Genomic DNA, 18,102 nt, shown 5'->3' on the forward strand with positions numbered 1-18,102 from the left:
TTCTAATCATGAAGTGTTACTGTTCGGAGATCCTTCCCTTTGACGGTGTCTCCCGTTTGTGTTTCGGACAAGCTTGCTCGAGGGCTCCCCTCCTTGTGCTTGCACGACAAGTCACTGTTAGTTTAGTGAACCCACCTCGTTTTTTTATTTTATCAAGTGGATATTTAGTGGGCTGTAGATTTTATCTTTTAAAATATTTTATTATTTGAAAATAAATTAAAATTATATATATTTTTTATTTTTAAAATTTATTTTTAACATCAGCATATTAATATTATCCAAAAACAATAAAAAATTTAATTCAAAGCAAAAAATCATTTAAAAAGTCATTTAAATTTTCATTGGAAAGCAGGTTGATTCCCAAACAAGCAATAAGGGAACAAAAGGAACAGCAAACACTGCTCTTGAGAACTTGTTTTAACTAATTAAAGTTCTTCTCTGCAAATATAGTTGAACTGTGTTTTTTTTTTAAATTTTAATTTCTTAACTTTAAATTAATATATTTTTATTGGTTTTAATGATTTTAATATGTTAATATCATAAATAAAAAAAATTATTCTGATATATTTTAGATATATATTTTTAAAAAACATCTTATACTAAATCCCCGAACACTACCACTGTGCATAGCAGCCATAGTTGAACAAAAGAGAGGCAAGGGCTTGCAATTTTGAATATTTCTTTCCCAGATGACCTGCAATAAAAACTTTTCTCTCCCGCTCTTGGATGCATGTATAACCGAATCATATAAAATTATTATACAGTGAAAATGTTTTTTTTTATAATAATATTCTTTAAACAAGCGAAGTGAAAATGCAAATATTTACTATTATTATTATTCTTTTGATTTCGTTTTGAAAATCCCTGTCCTTACTTTAGAGTAGATTCTTATTAAATTAGAACATAAAATAAAGGGATTCTTGACCAGACTGTTTACCTTAAAATATAACTGGGATTGACCATTTATTGAATTAATATCCAATTATTTACTACTAATTTTTTTTATCAAAATTTAAAAAATCCATTTATTTATTAACAAGAAAAATATATATTTACTAAGCAAGAACTAACGATGTCCTGTGTATCAGCCAAAGTCACAGCCTACAAGTTTGAATCATTAATTTTTAAATCATTGCTAAAGTAGGGCAGGCAGGGAAGTTTCTTTGCATTGATTGGATCCCTCCAAAAACGTTAAAATCACGGAAGGCGAAGACTTGAAGTCTTCTAGCTCGATCTTCCAATTACTTGAGCCCTCAAAACTCTTCTGGAAATTCAGACCATGAGCTTATTGACATGGACTAGAGAGTTTTTCCACGAAAGAGTAGAGGCAGCCTTTGTTTAACAGTCAACAAACAAAGGAATGTCTCATTTAATGTATCCATAAAAAGAGGGATGGGAGGGAAGCTTTTCTTTTTTTTCTGAAAAAGCTTTTCTTTGTTTTCTTTTTTTTTTCATTAGTTTTTTTATATTTTTATTGTTTTTTTATTTTTAATTAATTTATTTAATTATCACACTTTTATGACACGACCTTGCAGTCAAACCCACTTAAACTTGAGTCGTGCAAGTTTAATGTTATTATTAATATTATAAAAAATACTTTTGGCTCAGGCGTTGTAACCTAACTTAAGACTCTTGGGTATAGCTTTGCAGAAAGATCTAACGCTTTTAGATCTTAGCTTTTTTTGATATTTTTTATACAAAAAAAATTTAACCCGCAGTATCGTGCCGGTCATGTAACTAGTTTGCCTTGATATTCCGTGGATTCTAATAATAAATTTGTAATTTTTCCCTTAAAAAAACACAAAGGGTACAATAGTTTTTATACTTAATTCATTTGTTATTCTAGAATTGTTTAGGGGTATTTTCGTCTTCTTTATTTTCCAACCAATTCACATCGAGTTAGCTCTTATGCGATTTAACTTCTTACAACTTTTTTGCATAGTAAAATCACTATAATACCCTTAAAAGCAAAACAACACTTAACTTGAGTCAAGTTGTTAATTTTTTTGAAAACAAATCTTAATCTTCAAAACATGATGTCATTACTCTATTGCCTTAAAAATCAAAACTTTTAAAGCTTGAGGGCTTATTTGTAATCTCATATTAATTTTTTCATTATAATCATTTGGTCTTATGGGCAATTTGGTATTTTAATTAATATTAATGTTAATTAAATAAAAGCTATTTCGTTTTTTCTTCAACTTCATCATTTAATGTTGAATTGATTGGGAAATAAACTTCATGGGTGATTTTTTGTGCTTTGTATAGGGTTATCACGGTATAAAGCAAACTTTTATTTTAGATTTAATGCTCAAAATTGAGAGCATCTATTTTTTTATCATATAATTAAGTAAAAATTATTTAAAAAAACATAGTTATTAAATATAATTGAGTCCATAAACCGAGTTGCGGGGTGATCAAGGTCATTTAATATGCTGTCATCTCAATACTTAAAAAAACATTTTCATTTTGATTTTTTTTATAAGCTAAACCCTAATTTTATAGGTCATTTAGCCATTTAGGTTGCCTTCAAACCCATGAAATCATCTGATTTATGTCGGGCCGACTCTAATGCAGTTTAATTAGAAACTTGTGCTAGGCATGGAGCCTAATTGAGAGGTTTTAAGATTTACCTGCTTACCTGAGTTTAATGACATTGCCAAAAAAAACCCTTACACTCTTAATATTCTTTTTTACATTTAAAATAATTTGGTTTGGCCTGCGGCGGTGCACAATCCAATGAACGAGTTATAAACTAAATTAGAGAAGAAAGTTTTTTTTTATAAATTAATGTAGTAAGTTTAGTTAAGGTACTTAGTTTTCTAGCGCGTGCTACGTTGTATATTGAATAAAAAAAATGTTGAAGGTCCAAGGAGCTATTTAACATTGTTATTAAACTCGACCCAACGATCAATCTTGAATTCTTCCGGCCAGACTCATTGCCTAATTCAATGGACTTGATGAGTCTTCAATAGATGTTTTTTAAAACAAATATCTTCTTGAATATTTATTATTTTTTAAAATTAACTCTATTAGTTTTAGTTAAAGGTATTAAATCTGATATGGTTTGATACCCAATCTAAACATGAAGTCACGGGTCAAATAAGTTAATTAAAGTTGATTCGGATCAATCCAAAACAACATCATTTCAATATATTTTAAAAAAACTCAAAACAACATCGTTTTGAATTTCTTTAAGGAAAAACTACATGAACATCATATAGTTTAGTCGTTTTTTCTCACCTTACCTTAATTCTTTAAAAAATTATAAAAAACATCATGAACTTTAAATATTCATAACACTTTACATGGCACCAAAAAAATCAACAAAAAAGATTTATTTATTTACAAGATTATCATTATATTTTATTTAATGACTAAGGAACCTTGGTGCGTTAAAATAACAGAAATTGCCACTAAACTACCATCTTTATTAACATCTCCTAATTAAACCAACTCAGTCTCCTCCATTAACCCAAACATTTCCTAATTACAGTGTCTCCATCTCTCACATAAATCTCAAACCACCATCTTCAATAACACACCCTTAATCTTTATCCAAGCCCATTTAATTTTTTATTTTCATCAAAACATCACAACCTATCTATCATAACTAGCCTCTTTTCCCATTATTCATATCGCAATCACAAAAACTCTTATAGACTTTCATATACACTCAGGCCTTAAAAGAAAAGTAATAATCTCCCTCACTAACAATCCAAAACAGCCTCCATCAAAACAAAAATCCAAAATCTTCAACATCACTTATTTTCTCATAACAATAAAAACAACAACATAGCCCCGCATAAGACACCTCATTAATAGCTCCCATATTATTTTCATTGATCGTAATCTATATTTTCTTTTTCTAACTAAGAACTCATTTGAAATTTCCATATACAACCACCTCCTTTCAACTTACAACAGTCACCTTCGACCACCGTAGTCTACATCATCCCTTCTCATCTCTCTCATATGAACAGGAGCCTGACAACCTACACAATCCGCATTGCAACAAGTTGATCACATCCCACATTATCACCATCAAAATCACACAAACATCACTTCACTTAAACAAAATCAAAGGGATATTTCTTCAAACTCCTTAAACCCTCGATCCTCAAGCAGCCTCTTAAAATCATACCTCTATTTCTCCAACAATTCTTCCTTAATTTTGGCATCTTTAGTTTGCGTGGTGGTGGAGTGGCAGAGATTAAGGCCAAAGTAAACGGAATTGAAGGCGAAAACAAGATCAGAAGAGAAGGTTTTGACTTCAAAATGGAGGTCAGTGGAGAATCATCAAGGTGAAGAGGGATGTCGATGTTTTATGAGGCTGAGTTGTGTGGTTTACTTATGAGGATGATGCATAAGAGATCAACAACATATTTTTTTAAACCCTAATAAATTATTTTAAGGTAGATTGTTCTTTTCATCTAAATTAAAAAATTGTGTTGATTAAGGATGTAAGCTGTAATTTTTGAAATAATAGAGGTAAAATGAAAAAATAATTATGCTAAAGTCTGACTAGGGTATGTTTCCTTTGTTTCTTTTTTTAAAAAAGTCAAACTAAATTTCAACTAGGCTGAGAGTTGACTCGCTTAGTTGATCAGGTCAAATCAAGTCAACTTTCACCCGATTTAATTTGAAACCTTGTCTAAATCATGAGCTAATTTGCAGGTTTATCGAGTTAATCCATAGTCTGGGTTGGTTTAATAATACTAGTTTTGGTACATGAAAAAGGGTTTTGCAAGACTTCCATTATCATCACGATCCACAAAAATTCTACTCTCTTTCTTGTGGGGGTGTATTTGGGAGAACGATTGAATAACACTTCTAAATTTTTTTGATTTTTTTACTTTAAATTAATATTTATGGTGCTTTTGAATTGTTTTGATGCGTTATTGTTAAAAATAAATTTTAAAAAATAAAAAATATATTATTTTAATATTTCCTTATATTTATTTTTTTAAATAAAAAGTTCTTTAAACAACTTCTTCGAGCATGCTCCAGAGTTAATAAATAAATAAAACTAAATCCTAGGATATCTTGCATTTTAGCTGCTTCTCGTTAAGTAATATTAAAGAAATAAATTAAGTTGACTTCAAGAAAGCTCCCCTACTGAAAGCGAAGACGTTTCCAGCACTGGAAACACCGGGGAGCTTTCCCTCTCCACCCATACAGTGTGTTCATTGACCATAGACTTCTGGTCCTGACGTGTGAGGTAGCCGCCACAGTTTTCTCTCCTTCACTATAAAATCTCGGCCCATGCCTCTTCAACTCAACAAGTCTATAATCTTTGCCTCCTCCTGTCTGAGTTCTTGACCTCAGACTTTCTTTAGTTGCTGTCTTTCATCTTCAATCTTCTCTGATCAGATCCCTCAAAGCTATAAAAATGATGGTGAGAATCAATTCTCTGTCTATATTCTCTGTTAATTAGTGCCTAGCTATGAGATTAAGATGCATGTCGCTCATGAAAGAATGAGTCAAGCTTTCTTTTCTTGATTTTCTTCTAGTTTCTTGATTATATAAGAGAATTTACATGAACTTATAATTTGTTGCAGAAAGCTGTGTTGAAATTGGATTTACACGATGACAAAGACAAGAAAAAGGCTATGCGTATAGTTTCTGGTCTTCCAGGTATTGAATTTTTTTTTTATGATCATTAAATTATAAATCAATAATATTATTGAAGTGTCTATGATTATTATTATTTTTTTTGTAAATTAAGTGTTTTGGGATGGAAATTTGCAGGGGTGGATTCAATATCCATGGACATGAAGGACAGGAAATTGACGGTGACTGGGGACATCGATGCAGTTTGCATAGTGGGCAAGTTGAGAAAGATTTGCCACACAGACATAATCTCAGTAGGACCAGCAAAAGAGCCCGAAAAGAAGAAAGAAGAGCCCAAGAAGGCAGAGCCGAAGAAGCCAGAAGACGATAAGAAAGATAAAGATGCTGTGGCTGAGTTGGTGAAGGCTTATCAGGCCTATAATCCTTATTTGACCACGCATTATCACGTTCGAAGTGTCGAGGAGGATCCTAATGCTTGTGTCATTTCTTAATTTTTTTGATTATATGCTTAAACAAGTCACTTCTGAAAGCATAATACACAATTTCATTAGGCTTCATTTAGTATGTTTGTTTGTTTGTTTTTGAAATATATATATATTAAATCCCATATGAGATTAAGTCCAATGCATTATATTGAAAATTAATTAAAATCATTCATCCCATGTCATAATTATTAAGTCCTGTATGAGATTTATCCGAGAGAATATGAGTTAAAAGGATTAACTTAATTTTAGAAAAATATATCAAAACATTAACATTCTATTATTTTTTATTAAAACATCTTATACCAAATCCCCAAGCACTACCTAACAAAAAATAGTGGACTGTGCAATTTTGAATATTTCTTTCCCAGATGACCTGCAATAAAAACTTTTCTCTCCCGCTCGTGGATGCATGTATAACCGAATCATATAAAATTATTATACAGTGAAAATGTTTTTTTTTTATAATAATATTCTTTAAACAAGCGAAGTGGAAATGCAAATATTTACTACTACTATTATTATTCTTTTGATTTCGTTTTGAAAATCCCTGTCCTTACTTTGGAGTAGGTTCTTATTAAATTAGAACATAAAATAAAGGGATTCTTGACCATACTGTTTACCTTAAAATATAACTGGGATTGACCATTTATTGAATTAATATCCAATTATTTAATACTAATTTTTTTTATCAAAATTTAAAAAATCCATTTATTTATTAACAAGAAAAATATATATTTACTAAGCAAGAACTAACGATGTCCTGTGTATCAGCCAAAGTCACAGCCTACAAGTTTGAATCATTAATTTTTAAATCATTGCTAAAGTAGGGCAGGCAGGGAAGTTTCTTTGCATTGATTGGATCCCTCCAAAAACGTTAAAATCACGGAAGGCGAAGACTTGAAGTCTTCTAGCTCGATCTTCCAATTACTTGAGCCCTCAAAACTCTTCTGGAAATTCAGACCATGAGCTTATTGACATGGACTAGAGAGTTTTTCCACGAAAGAGTAGAGGCAGCCTTTGTTTAACAGTCAACAAACAAAGGAATGTCTCATTTAATGTATCCATAAAAAGAGGGATGGGAGGGAAGCTTTTCTTTTTTTCAATGATATTCTAATTAAAAAAAAAACTAAAACATGTGAGAAAAGTACAATTTATTTGCCTTGATATACCGTGGATTCTAATAATAAATTTATAATTTTGCCCTTAAAAAAACACAAAAGGTATAATAATCTTTATACTTAGTTCATTTGTTATTCTAGAATTGTTTAGGGGTATTTTGGTCTTCTCTATTTTCCAACCAATTCACCTCGAGTTAGCTCTTATATGATTTAACTTTTTACAACTTTTTTCATAGTTAAATCACTATAATATCCTTAAAAGCAAAAAAACACTTAACTTAAGTCAAGTTGTTAATTTTTTTAAAAACAAATCTTACTCTTTAAAACAGGATGTCATTATTCTATTGCCTTAAAAATCAAAACTTTTAAAGCTTGATTTAAAGGGCTTATTTGTAATCTCATATTGATTTTTTCATTATAATCATTTGATCTTAGGGGCGATTTGGTATTTTAATTAATATTAATATTAATTAAATAAAAGCTATTTCGTTTTTTTCTTCAACTTCATCATTTAATGTTGAATTGATTGGAAAATAAATTTCATGGGTGATTTTATTCTGCTTTGTATAGGGTTATCATGATATAAAACAAACTTTTATTTTAGGTTTAATGCTTGAAATTAAGAGCATCTACTTTTTTAACATATAATTAAGTAAAAATTATTTAAAAAAACATAGTTATTAAACACAATTGAGTTCATAAATCGAGTTGCGGGATAACCAATGTCATTTAATATGCTGTCATCTCAATACTTAAAAAAAAACATTTTCATTTTGATGTTTTTTTTATAAGCTAAGCCCTAATTTTATAGGTCATTTAGCCATTTAGGTTGCCTTCAAACCTATGAAATCATCTAATTTATATCGGGCCGACTCTAATGCAGTTTAATTAGAAACTTGCGCTGGGTTAGGAGCCCAGTTGAGAGATTTTAAGATTTACCAGCTTACCTGAGTTTAATGACATTGCCAAAAAACCCCATACACTTTTAATATTCTTTTTTACATTTAAAATAATTTGGTTTGGCTCGCAGTGATGCACAAGCCAATGAACTAGTTACAAACTAAATTAGATAAGAAAGTTCTTTATAAATTAATGAAGTAAGTTTAGTTAAGGTAATTAGTTTTCTAGCGCGTGCTACGTTGTAGATTGAATAAAAAAAATGTTGAAGGTCCAAGAAGCTATTTAACATTGTTATTAAACTCGACCCAACGGTCAATCTTGAATTCTTCCGGCCTGACTCATTGCCTAATTCAATGGACTTGATGAGTCTTCAATAGATGTTTCTTAAAACAAATATCATCTTGAATATTTATTATTTTTTAAAATTAACTCTATTAATTTTAGTTAAAGGTATTAAATCTGATATGGTTCGATACCCATTCTAAACATGAAGTCATAGGTCAAATAAGTTAATTAAAGTTGATCCGGATCAATCCAAAACAACATCATTTCAATATATTTTAAAAAAACTTAAAACAACATCGTTTTGAATTTCTTTAAGAAAAAACTACATGAGCATCATATAGTTTAGTCGTTTTTTGCTCACCTCTCCTTAATTCTTTAAAAAATTATAGAAAACATCATGAACTTTAAATATTCATAACACTTTACATGGCATCAAAAAAATCAACAAAAAAGATTTATTTATTTACAAGATTGTCATTATATTTTATTTAATGACTAAGGAACCTTGGTGCATTAAAATAACAGAAATTGCCACTGAACTACCATCTTTATTAACATCTCCCAATTAAACCAACTCAGTCTCCTCCATTAACCCAAATATCTCCTAATTACAGTGTCTCCATCTCTCACACAAATCTCAAACCACCATCTTCAATAACACACCCTTAATTTTTATCCAAGCCCATTCAATTTTTCATTTTCATCAAAACATCACAACCTATCTATCATAACTAGCCTTTTTTCCCATTATTCATATCGCAATCACAAAAACCCTTATAAACTTTCATATACACTCAGGCCTTAAAAGAAAAGTAATAGTCTCCCTCACTAACAATCCAAAACAGCCTCCATCAAAACAAAAATCCAAAATCTTCAACATCACTTATTTTCTCATAACAACAAAGACAACAACATAACCCCTCACAAGACACCTCATTAATAGCTCCCATATTATTTTCATTGATCGAAATCTAAATTTTCTTTTTCTAACTAAGAACTCATTTGAAATTTCCATACACAACCATCTCTTTTCAACTTACAACAGTCACCTTCGACCACCGTAGTCTACATCATCCCTTCTCATCTCTCTCATATGAACAGGAGCCTGACAACCTACACAATCCTCATTGCAACAAGTTGATCACATCCCATATTATCACCATCAAAATCCCACAAACATCACTTCACTTAAACAAAATCAAAGGGGTATTTCTTCAAACTCCTCAAACCCTCGATCCTCAAGCAGCCTCTTAAAATCATACCTCTATTTCTCCAACAATTCTTCCTTAATTTTGGCATCTTTAGTTTGCATGGTGGTGGAGTGGCAGAGATTAAGGCCAAAGTAAACGGAATTGAAGGCGAAAACAAGATCGGAAGAGAAGGTTTTGACTTTAAAATGGAGGTCAGTGGAGAATCATCAAGGTGAAGAGGGAGGTCGATGTTTTATAAAGTCGAGTTGTGTGGTTTATTTATGAGGATGATGTATAAGAGATGACCAACATATTTTTTTCAAACCCTAATAAATTATTTTAAGGTAGTTTGTTCTTTTCATCTAAATTGAAAAATTGTGTTGATTCATGATGTAAACTATGATTTTTTAAATAAGTGAAAAAAAATAACTAAACTAAAGCATGACTAGGGTAGTTTTCCTCTCTGTTTTTTTTTAAGAAAAATTCAAACTAAATTTCAACTAGGCTGGGAGTTGACTCTCTTGGTTGATTAGGTCACACCTAGTCAACTTCCAACCGATTTAATTTGAAACCCTACCTACATCATGAGCTAGTTTGATAAGTTTATCGAGTTGATCTACATTCTAGATTCGTCTATTAATACTAGTTTTGGTACATGAAAAAGGGTTTTGCGAGACTTTCATTATCATGACGATCCACAAAAATTCTACTCTCTTTCTTGTGAGGGTGTATTTGAGAGTACGGTTGAATAATGCTTCTAAATTATTTTGAATTGTTTTATTTTAAATTAATATTTTTAGTGCTTTTAAATTGTTTTGATGCACTTTGTTAAAAATAAATTTAAAAAATAAAAAATATTATTTTAATATTTTTTCAAATAAATTTGTTTTTAAAAACACCTTCTGCTCCGAAGTTAATAAATAAATAAAACTAAATCCTAGGATATCTTGCATTTTAGCTGCTTCTCGTTAAGTAATAATAAAGAAATAAATTAAGTTTGTTTCAGCAGTACTGGAAACACCGGGGAGCTTTCCCTTTCCGCCCATACAGTGTGTTCATTGACCATAGACTTCTGGTCCTGACGTGTGAGGTAGCCGCCACAGTTTTCTCTCCTTCACTATAAAATCTCGGCCCATGCCTCTTCAACTCAACAAGTCTATAATCTTTGCCTCCTCCTGTCTGAGTTCTTGACCTCAGACTTTCTTTAGTTGCTGTCTTTCATCTTCAATCTTCTCTGATCAGATCCCTCAAAGCTATAAAAATGATGGTGAGAATCAATTCTCTGTCTATATTCTCTGTTAATTAGTGCCTAGCTATGAGATTAAGATGCATGTCGCTCATGAAAGAATGAGTCAAGCTTTCTTTTCTTGCTTTTCTTCTAGTTTCTTGATTATATAAGAGAATTTACATGAACTTATAATTTGTTGCAGAAAGCTGTGTTGAAATTGGATTTACACGATGACAAAGACAAGAAAAAGGCTATGCGTATAGTTTCTGGTCTTCCAGGTATTGATTTTTTTTTTATGATCATTAAATTATAAATCAATAATATTATTGAAGTGTCTATGATTATTATTATTTTTTTTGTAAATTAAGTGTTTTGGGATGGAAATTTGCAGGGGTGGATTCAATATCCATGGACATGAAGGACAGGAAATTGACGGTGACTGGGGACATCGATGCAGTTTGCATAGTGGGCAAGTTGAGAAAGATTTGCCACACAGACATAATCTCAGTAGGACCAGCAAAAGAGCCCGAAAAGAAGAAAGAAGAGCCCAAGAAGGCAGAGCCGAAGAAGCCAGAAGACGATAAGAAAGATAAAGATGCTGTGGCTGAGTTGGTGAAGGCTTATCAGGCCTATAATCCTTATTTGACCACGCATTATCACGTTCGAAGTGTCGAGGAGGATCCTAATGCTTGTGTCATTTCTTAATTTTTTTGATTATATGCTTAAACAAGTCACTTCTGAAAGCATAATACACAATTTCATTAGGCTTCATTTAGTATGTTTGTTTGTTTGTTTTTGAAATATATATATATTAAATCCCATATGAGATTAAGTCCAATGCATTATATTGAAAATTAATTAAAATCATTCATCCCATGTCATAATTATTAAGTCCTGTATGAGATTTATCCGAGAGATTTGAGTAACTAAATTTTTAAAAAATATATTAAAATATTATCATTTTATTACTTTTTTATTAGAAATCAACGGATTTTCAACCAAATTAATTAAATTTTAAATCAATTAAGATTCTTCATAAAGTCACACCAGATGAATTTTTTTTTATTAATTATAAAACTCGATTGAAAATACATTCTAAATCAATCAATTTCCAAATTAATTTGATAAACCGGTTCGGTTTTCGTAACCATACAACTTTAAAAACTCCATCACAATAAAAAAGCTAGTGAATATTGTTACGACAAACCTTTCAACTTTAAAAACTCCAACAAACAACCAGTCGATCATAACTTCTATGACAGCCACAATATCCCCAGTGGTCTAAAGGCCCCCATCACAGAACAATAATATTGGCCTTTCCTAATCTCCAGAGGCTCCACCAAGTAAGAGAAAAAAACATGCTTCATCTGTCATCTCTCCGTGGCTACCTTCCAAGAATCTCCTCCACCACTACAGTCATGAACTGGGGATAGCAACCACCATCTCAGGCCTGTCAACCACGAATCTTGAGATGCCATACCACCCCTTGCATTTATAACTTACGGTTTCAGAAACTAATTCTTTTATCGATCAATTTCATGCTCTCTTTTAGTTTACTTTGTTTTTAGAAAAATTAAAAGAGAAGTAGATAAAATGAGAAAATTGATGAGGAAAACAAACTACTAAATTGAAGATCATAAACACAAGCTAAGGATTGTTTAATTATTTCTTACACTAAATGAATTAATAAATTAGTTTTAATAAACTCCAACGGTTTTTATTTTTATTTTTATAATAATCAATACAATGAATTCAAAGAAAAAAAATACTGGAAATAAGTCCAATTTCCTGTAATTTTTCTTTATCAATACGAATTAATTCCACTGCTTTGTGTTTTATAACTCAAATTCCGTTACGTATTTTATTTATGCATGCTTATCTTTAAAAGGGCAAGAAGAACAAGTGGGTGTTAGGAATATAGGAACGTTGACAGATCATCGAAGACCAGCTGCATATAATCGCCCCTTGTATTCAATCCAACAGTGAAATAACACAATTATTATTTTATGGAAACATGACGAAGAAACTATATCTTAAGACAAAAACGAGGTAGCTAGCCAAGACTTATTCCTCATCTTTCCGGTTGCGAGCGCCCGCCATTCTTACAAGAGGTTATTTGTTGTCTTCGAGATAAACTCATATGTCTTGTTAGAAGACATGTCAATCACAAAATGAGGAATGGAAACAAGAAACATAAGCTTAATTAGAAGACTATATAAATTAATTAAGCAGTTGAAGAATTAGGATTTTAAAATTGTGGAAAATATGTTCTCAATAATACAGTTTAAAATACCTTACCATTTAAGAAGTTATGTGACTCTTTATATCAAAGATTCAAAATCATCTTAAATCTGAATTTCTTCTGCCTGTAATAGTCTCCCTATTTAAAAACTTATTGCAGTGAAAATGAAATTTCATATTAAACAATAATATAAAATTATTTCTAAAATTTTATCAAATAATTTAAGTTTTTAGATTGAGATACACTATTAAAAAATTGATGAATAACAATAAAAACAATGGCAAAAAATATTTCATCCATAATTTTTTATGGAATTTTCTTGTTATTGATTTTTGATATAAATAGTAATGAAATATGTTTAGTTGATAATTTCTGATGAAATTGCTAATATAATAACAAAAATTTTAAAATAACAAAAATTTCAATAAAAAATTAACACATCAGCATTTCCCGACAAAATAGTCAATTTACATAATTAAATAAATTAAAACCTGATAGTTCATAAAATAAATAAAAAAACCCAACCGTTATCTCTCACCCCACTTTCTTCTTCTTTTTCTTCATGCAAAATAATAATAATAATAAAGCAGCCCCTCCCTTGTTTTGTTTAATTAAATTCAGCCACAATCCTTGTAAACCCAGCCACTCTAAGGCAGAATTTAGCACTATGATTGAAAAGTATTTTAAAAATTTTAAAAATTTTTATTTCTTTTTTTTATTTTAAATTAATATGTTTTTTTTTATTTTTAGATCATTTTGATGTATTGTTATAAAAAATAATTTATAAAAAATAAAAAAATTATTATTTTAATATGTTTTAGAATAAAAAATACTTTGAAAATCAACCATAACCATACTTCTAAACATCTTCCAGACCCTCACCACCAGTGACCTCAATCTATGTTCAATTTCTTGTGAAGCTTCATATTATATATTAAGTAAGACCATATTTGTTTTCTGAAAAGTGGTTTTTGGTTTTCCAAACTTTTCCATGTTTGTTTGTCATTAGAAAAGTTGGTTAATGAAAAACACTTTTCAATCAAAGAAAAAAATTTATTTTTTATATTAACTCCGGTCCTCATTTTTATAATTGTTATTTTTTTTTCCTTATCATTTTTTTATTGAAATTTTTTATCTATAAAATTTGATGCTCTTTCTTTTGATTTTTATTTATTTTATTTGAAATAATTTATGAAATGTTAATTATTATTATTTTAATTTTTTCATCTTTTATTTTTTTATTTTTTAGATTTGATCTCTATTATTTTGATTATTATTTATTTTATTTGAGATAATTTATGAAATTAATTTTTTTCAATTTCATTCTCTCTCAACTTTTTAATTTGTAAGATTTGTTCCTCATTATTTTAATAAACTTGAGAAAAATAAAACATTAATAAGTTATTTTCCAGTTTATTTTTCATGACATAACCAAATACTAGAAAGTGTTTTCCAACTTATTTTCCATTACTCTACCAAACATCGGAAAATATTTTCCCCGAATTCACTTTTCTTGAAATTCACTTTAAAAAAAAAAACTATTTTCCTGCAAACAAACGGGGCCTTAGACTAAATTCTAAACTAAATGATTCCCCAATCAATTTTATAAACCGGTTCGGTTTCGTAACCATACCGAGTAATCCATGACAATAAAAGGCTAGGGAATATTGTGACGACAAACCTTTCAACTTTAAAAACTCCGACAAACAACCAGTCAATAATAACTTCTATGATAGCTACAATATCCCCAGTGGTCTAAAGGCCCCATCACAGTACAATGATTTGGCCTTTCCTAATCTCCAGAGGCTCCACCAAGTCAGAGAAAAAAACATACCTTATCTGTCATCTCTCCATGGCTACCTTTCAAGAATCTCCTCCACCACTACAGTCATGAACTGGGGATAGCAACCACCCTCTCATGCCTGTCAACCACGAATCTTGAGATGCCATGCCACCCCTTGCATTTATAATTTAGAAAAATCAAAAGAGAAGTAAATAAAATGAGAAAATCTGATGAGGAAAATAAACTACTAAATTGAAGACCATAAACACAAGTTAAGGATTGTTTGATTATTTATATCAAGAATTCATCGAGAGAGAGTTAGCTTAATTTGACTAATTTTTTTCAAAAACAAAGCCATGAAATCAAGGACGGACTATTTTCTGGTTTTTGACTGAGTTAGAACGACCCAATTGTTTCTTTATTTTTTTTTTAAATTAGAACCGGTCCCATCTCAAGACAGTTGTTGAGTTTTAAATTATTATACTGTGCAAACCGAGTTTTATAATTAGAGTTTAATGAGTTAAGGAAGCAACCGATCTGAGTTGACTGGACCCCCCGTCTCCATCCCCGGAGCAAATGCTTTTATAAAGCTCGACATTTTATTTTCTTCTAGTCTAGTTTCTATCAAGCTTTCGGGAGCTTACAGAGATTTATAACTTAGTCCTAATAGTCTATCAAATTAACTGATATTTATGATTGATAAATTAATCTAAGTTGAATATATTTAAATTAAATAAATAATTGATAATAAATTAGATATTAATTATTTATTTTTAATTTTATTGTTTAGTTCGTTAAAGCAAAATTGAATTTATGTAGAAATAATAGTTAATTATTGGATTATAAATTTATTTTTAATAAAAATTTGAATTTTTAATTTATAGTTATATTATTAATAAATATTGTTATTATTATGATATAAAATTTTTATAAGTAATGGATGATTATTTTTTAATATATTAAGATTTTTTTAAGGGACTGTTTAAGTAAAATTATATTAAAATAGTTGATCATTTTATTAATTTTATACTTGATGTTAATGAAATAAAATTAAAAGTAAAAAAATATAATTTTCTTCATAATTGTAGCTTCTTATTCTTGTAAATAGCATAAAATAAAAATAAAAAGATAAGGAAGACACATTAAAAAAGTGCAATTATTGGAGACGAGTGGGTTTCCACCCTGTTTCCTTCGTTACTTGTTGAAAAAATAGATTATTACTGACCTATGGTTGACTCATATCTCTCTCCTTCACTATAAAATCTCACTCCCTCAGTACCACTTCAGTTCACTAAGCTTATAATCTCCCTTCCTCTTTCCTGGCCTCTTCTTTGCCGTCTTTGATCTTCAATTTTCTTTGTCCAGATCCCTCAAAGCCGCGACAATGAAGGTGAGATCAGTTAAGGCTACTGGACTTCTGTCTTTTGTGCACAATGCATGCGTGAAAGAATGAGTCAAGTTTTCATTTCTTCCTTCTTCTTTTTTCCCAGTTTCTGGATTATCTTGATATTGATTTATAAAAAATTTACATGCATGGACTTATTATGTTGCAGAAAGCTGTGCTGAGATTGGATCTGCATGAAGAGAAAGCTAAGAAGAAAGCCATGAAGACAGTCTCTAGGCTTCCAGGTAAAATTTATTTATTTTCCTTCTATGATCCACAGTATTGAACACGGTTCATTCTAGTAAATCGACCTGGGCGAGTTATAACTTGTAACCTGGTTTAATCTATCTAATCCATGATCCGAACCTTGCGACATGTTTGATAACTTTGCTATGTTCACTAACTTATAAATCTTGAAGTAATTGTTCTGTGATGCCAAACTTGCAGGGGTGCATTCAATATCCATGGAGATGAAGGACCAGAAGCTGACAGTGATAGGGGACATTGATCCAGTACACATAGTTGCCAAACTGAGAAAGCTGTGCTGCACAGAAATAGTTACAGTAGAACCGGCAAAAGAACCCGAAAAGCAAAAGGAGGAACCCAAGAAAGAAGAGCCGAAGAAGCAAGATCAAGATCTGCACATCATTGCTTATCATTACCATTATCCACATGTTGTAAGTGTTGAGGAGGATCCTAATGCAATTTGTGTCATTTCTTAATATTTTAATTCAGAAATAGTTACAGTAGAACCGGCAAAAGAACCCGAAAAGCAAAAGGAGGAACCCAAGAAAGAAGAGCCGAAGAAGCAAGATCAAGATCTGCACATCATTGCTTATCATTACCATTATCCACATGTTGTAAGTGTTGAGGAGGATCCTAATGCAATTTGTGTCATTTCTTAATATTTTAATTCTAAATGTAAAAGTTATTATTTCGGGAAATAAAAATTAAGTTTCAATTTCATAAAGTTTATTTTTATATATATGTGTGTGTGTTTGCAGGAATATACTCGAATCTCATCAATATTAAACTATGATTTCAATATTTAAATTCATATAGTTAAAGAAGAACAATTTTTTTAGCTATCCTATCAGTGCATTAGGACTTGTTATATATAAATTAAATTAAAAAATTATTTAAAAGGACAGAGAAAAGGTTTCCAACTTGATTTCATTATTTATAAGAAAAATATAAAATATTTAATGAATTAGATACAAAATCTTCAGACAAACTCCATGAGATTCCATGCACACAGTTATAAAAAACTCAGAATTGATCCAGTTAAGATACAGATCATATATTGGGAGGATCAAACTTCTTGAATTTACTATTTTTTTCAAAAACAAAAGTCATTGAGTCAGAAATTGAGTTTTAACTTTAGTTAACTGAACTGTGAGTCAATTATTTCTTTATTTTTTAAAAAAATTAAAATCAAATCTAGACCTAGATCTGTTCGGCTAAACCAAGTTTTTTAATAAGTTAAGAAAGCAACCGATCTGAGTTGACTGGATTCCTCCCGTATCCATCCCGAAAGCAAATCCACCTGTGGGATTGAACCAAGATGTAAACTTCTTCAAAGTTTTGAGGATACAATTTCCCTCGAAGCTAGCTCTTCCCTGGCATTGCCATGTGATCGACGACAAGTGGGTTAATATATAATAAAAGGAAGCTAAATCTTCGTTGACCGACCGCAGCCACAAACCCACATGCATGTACTGTGAATCTATTAATTAATTGTCGATACAGTGACAAGGTTCGATTATGAAAGTGATTTACATTTTTTGCATTGGCTGGAACTTTCCTAACGCCCGATTGAAAGCAAAGCAAGAAAAGAAAAGAACAGATCTGTTTCTACTTGACTGTAGGAAATGAAGATATCATGCATTCACACTGACCGGAGACTGGAGAGT

General features: G+C 30.4%; 3 protein-coding genes across 4 annotated transcripts; all 3 read left to right on the forward strand.

Moving 5' to 3' along the window:
* The first annotated feature begins 5,241 nt into the window (after positions 1-5,241).
* Positions 5,242-6,131, forward strand: LOC133671056 (heavy metal-associated isoprenylated plant protein 39-like). The gene is made up of 3 exons (XM_062091674.1): positions 5,242-5,398; positions 5,562-5,637; positions 5,752-6,131. The coding sequence occupies exons 1-3, from the start codon at positions 5,393-5,395 to the stop codon at positions 6,063-6,065; spliced, it is 396 nt and encodes a 131-aa protein (XP_061947658.1). The 5' UTR covers positions 5,242-5,392; the 3' UTR covers positions 6,066-6,131.
* Positions 6,132-10,635: 4,504 nt separating this feature from the next.
* On the forward strand, positions 10,636-11,551 carry LOC133671064 (heavy metal-associated isoprenylated plant protein 39-like). Its single transcript, XM_062091689.1, has 3 exons — positions 10,636-10,819; positions 10,983-11,058; positions 11,172-11,551. Exons 1-3 carry the CDS (start codon positions 10,814-10,816, stop codon positions 11,483-11,485), a joined length of 396 nt encoding a protein of 131 aa, XP_061947673.1. The 5' UTR covers positions 10,636-10,813; the 3' UTR covers positions 11,486-11,551.
* A 4,501-nt stretch (positions 11,552-16,052) lies between these two features.
* Positions 16,053-17,159, forward strand: LOC133671709 (heavy metal-associated isoprenylated plant protein 39-like). 2 transcript variants are annotated; one of them, XM_062092552.1, is made up of 3 exons: positions 16,053-16,204; positions 16,359-16,434; positions 16,637-17,159. In XM_062092552.1, exons 1-3 carry the CDS (start codon positions 16,190-16,192, stop codon positions 16,909-16,911), a joined length of 366 nt encoding a protein of 121 aa, XP_061948536.1. In that variant the 5' UTR covers positions 16,053-16,189; the 3' UTR covers positions 16,912-17,159. The 2 variants fall into 2 exon arrangements, with proteins under 2 accessions (XP_061948536.1, XP_061948537.1); XM_062092553.1 differs by having other exon boundaries at positions 16,064-16,195.
* Positions 17,160-18,102: the final 943 nt, after the last annotated feature.

This window comes from Populus nigra, chromosome 13 (assembly GCF_951802175.1).
Source record: "Populus nigra chromosome 13, ddPopNigr1.1, whole genome shotgun sequence".
In the NCBI taxonomy this organism is placed as follows: Eukaryota; Viridiplantae; Streptophyta; class Magnoliopsida; order Malpighiales; family Salicaceae; genus Populus; species Populus nigra.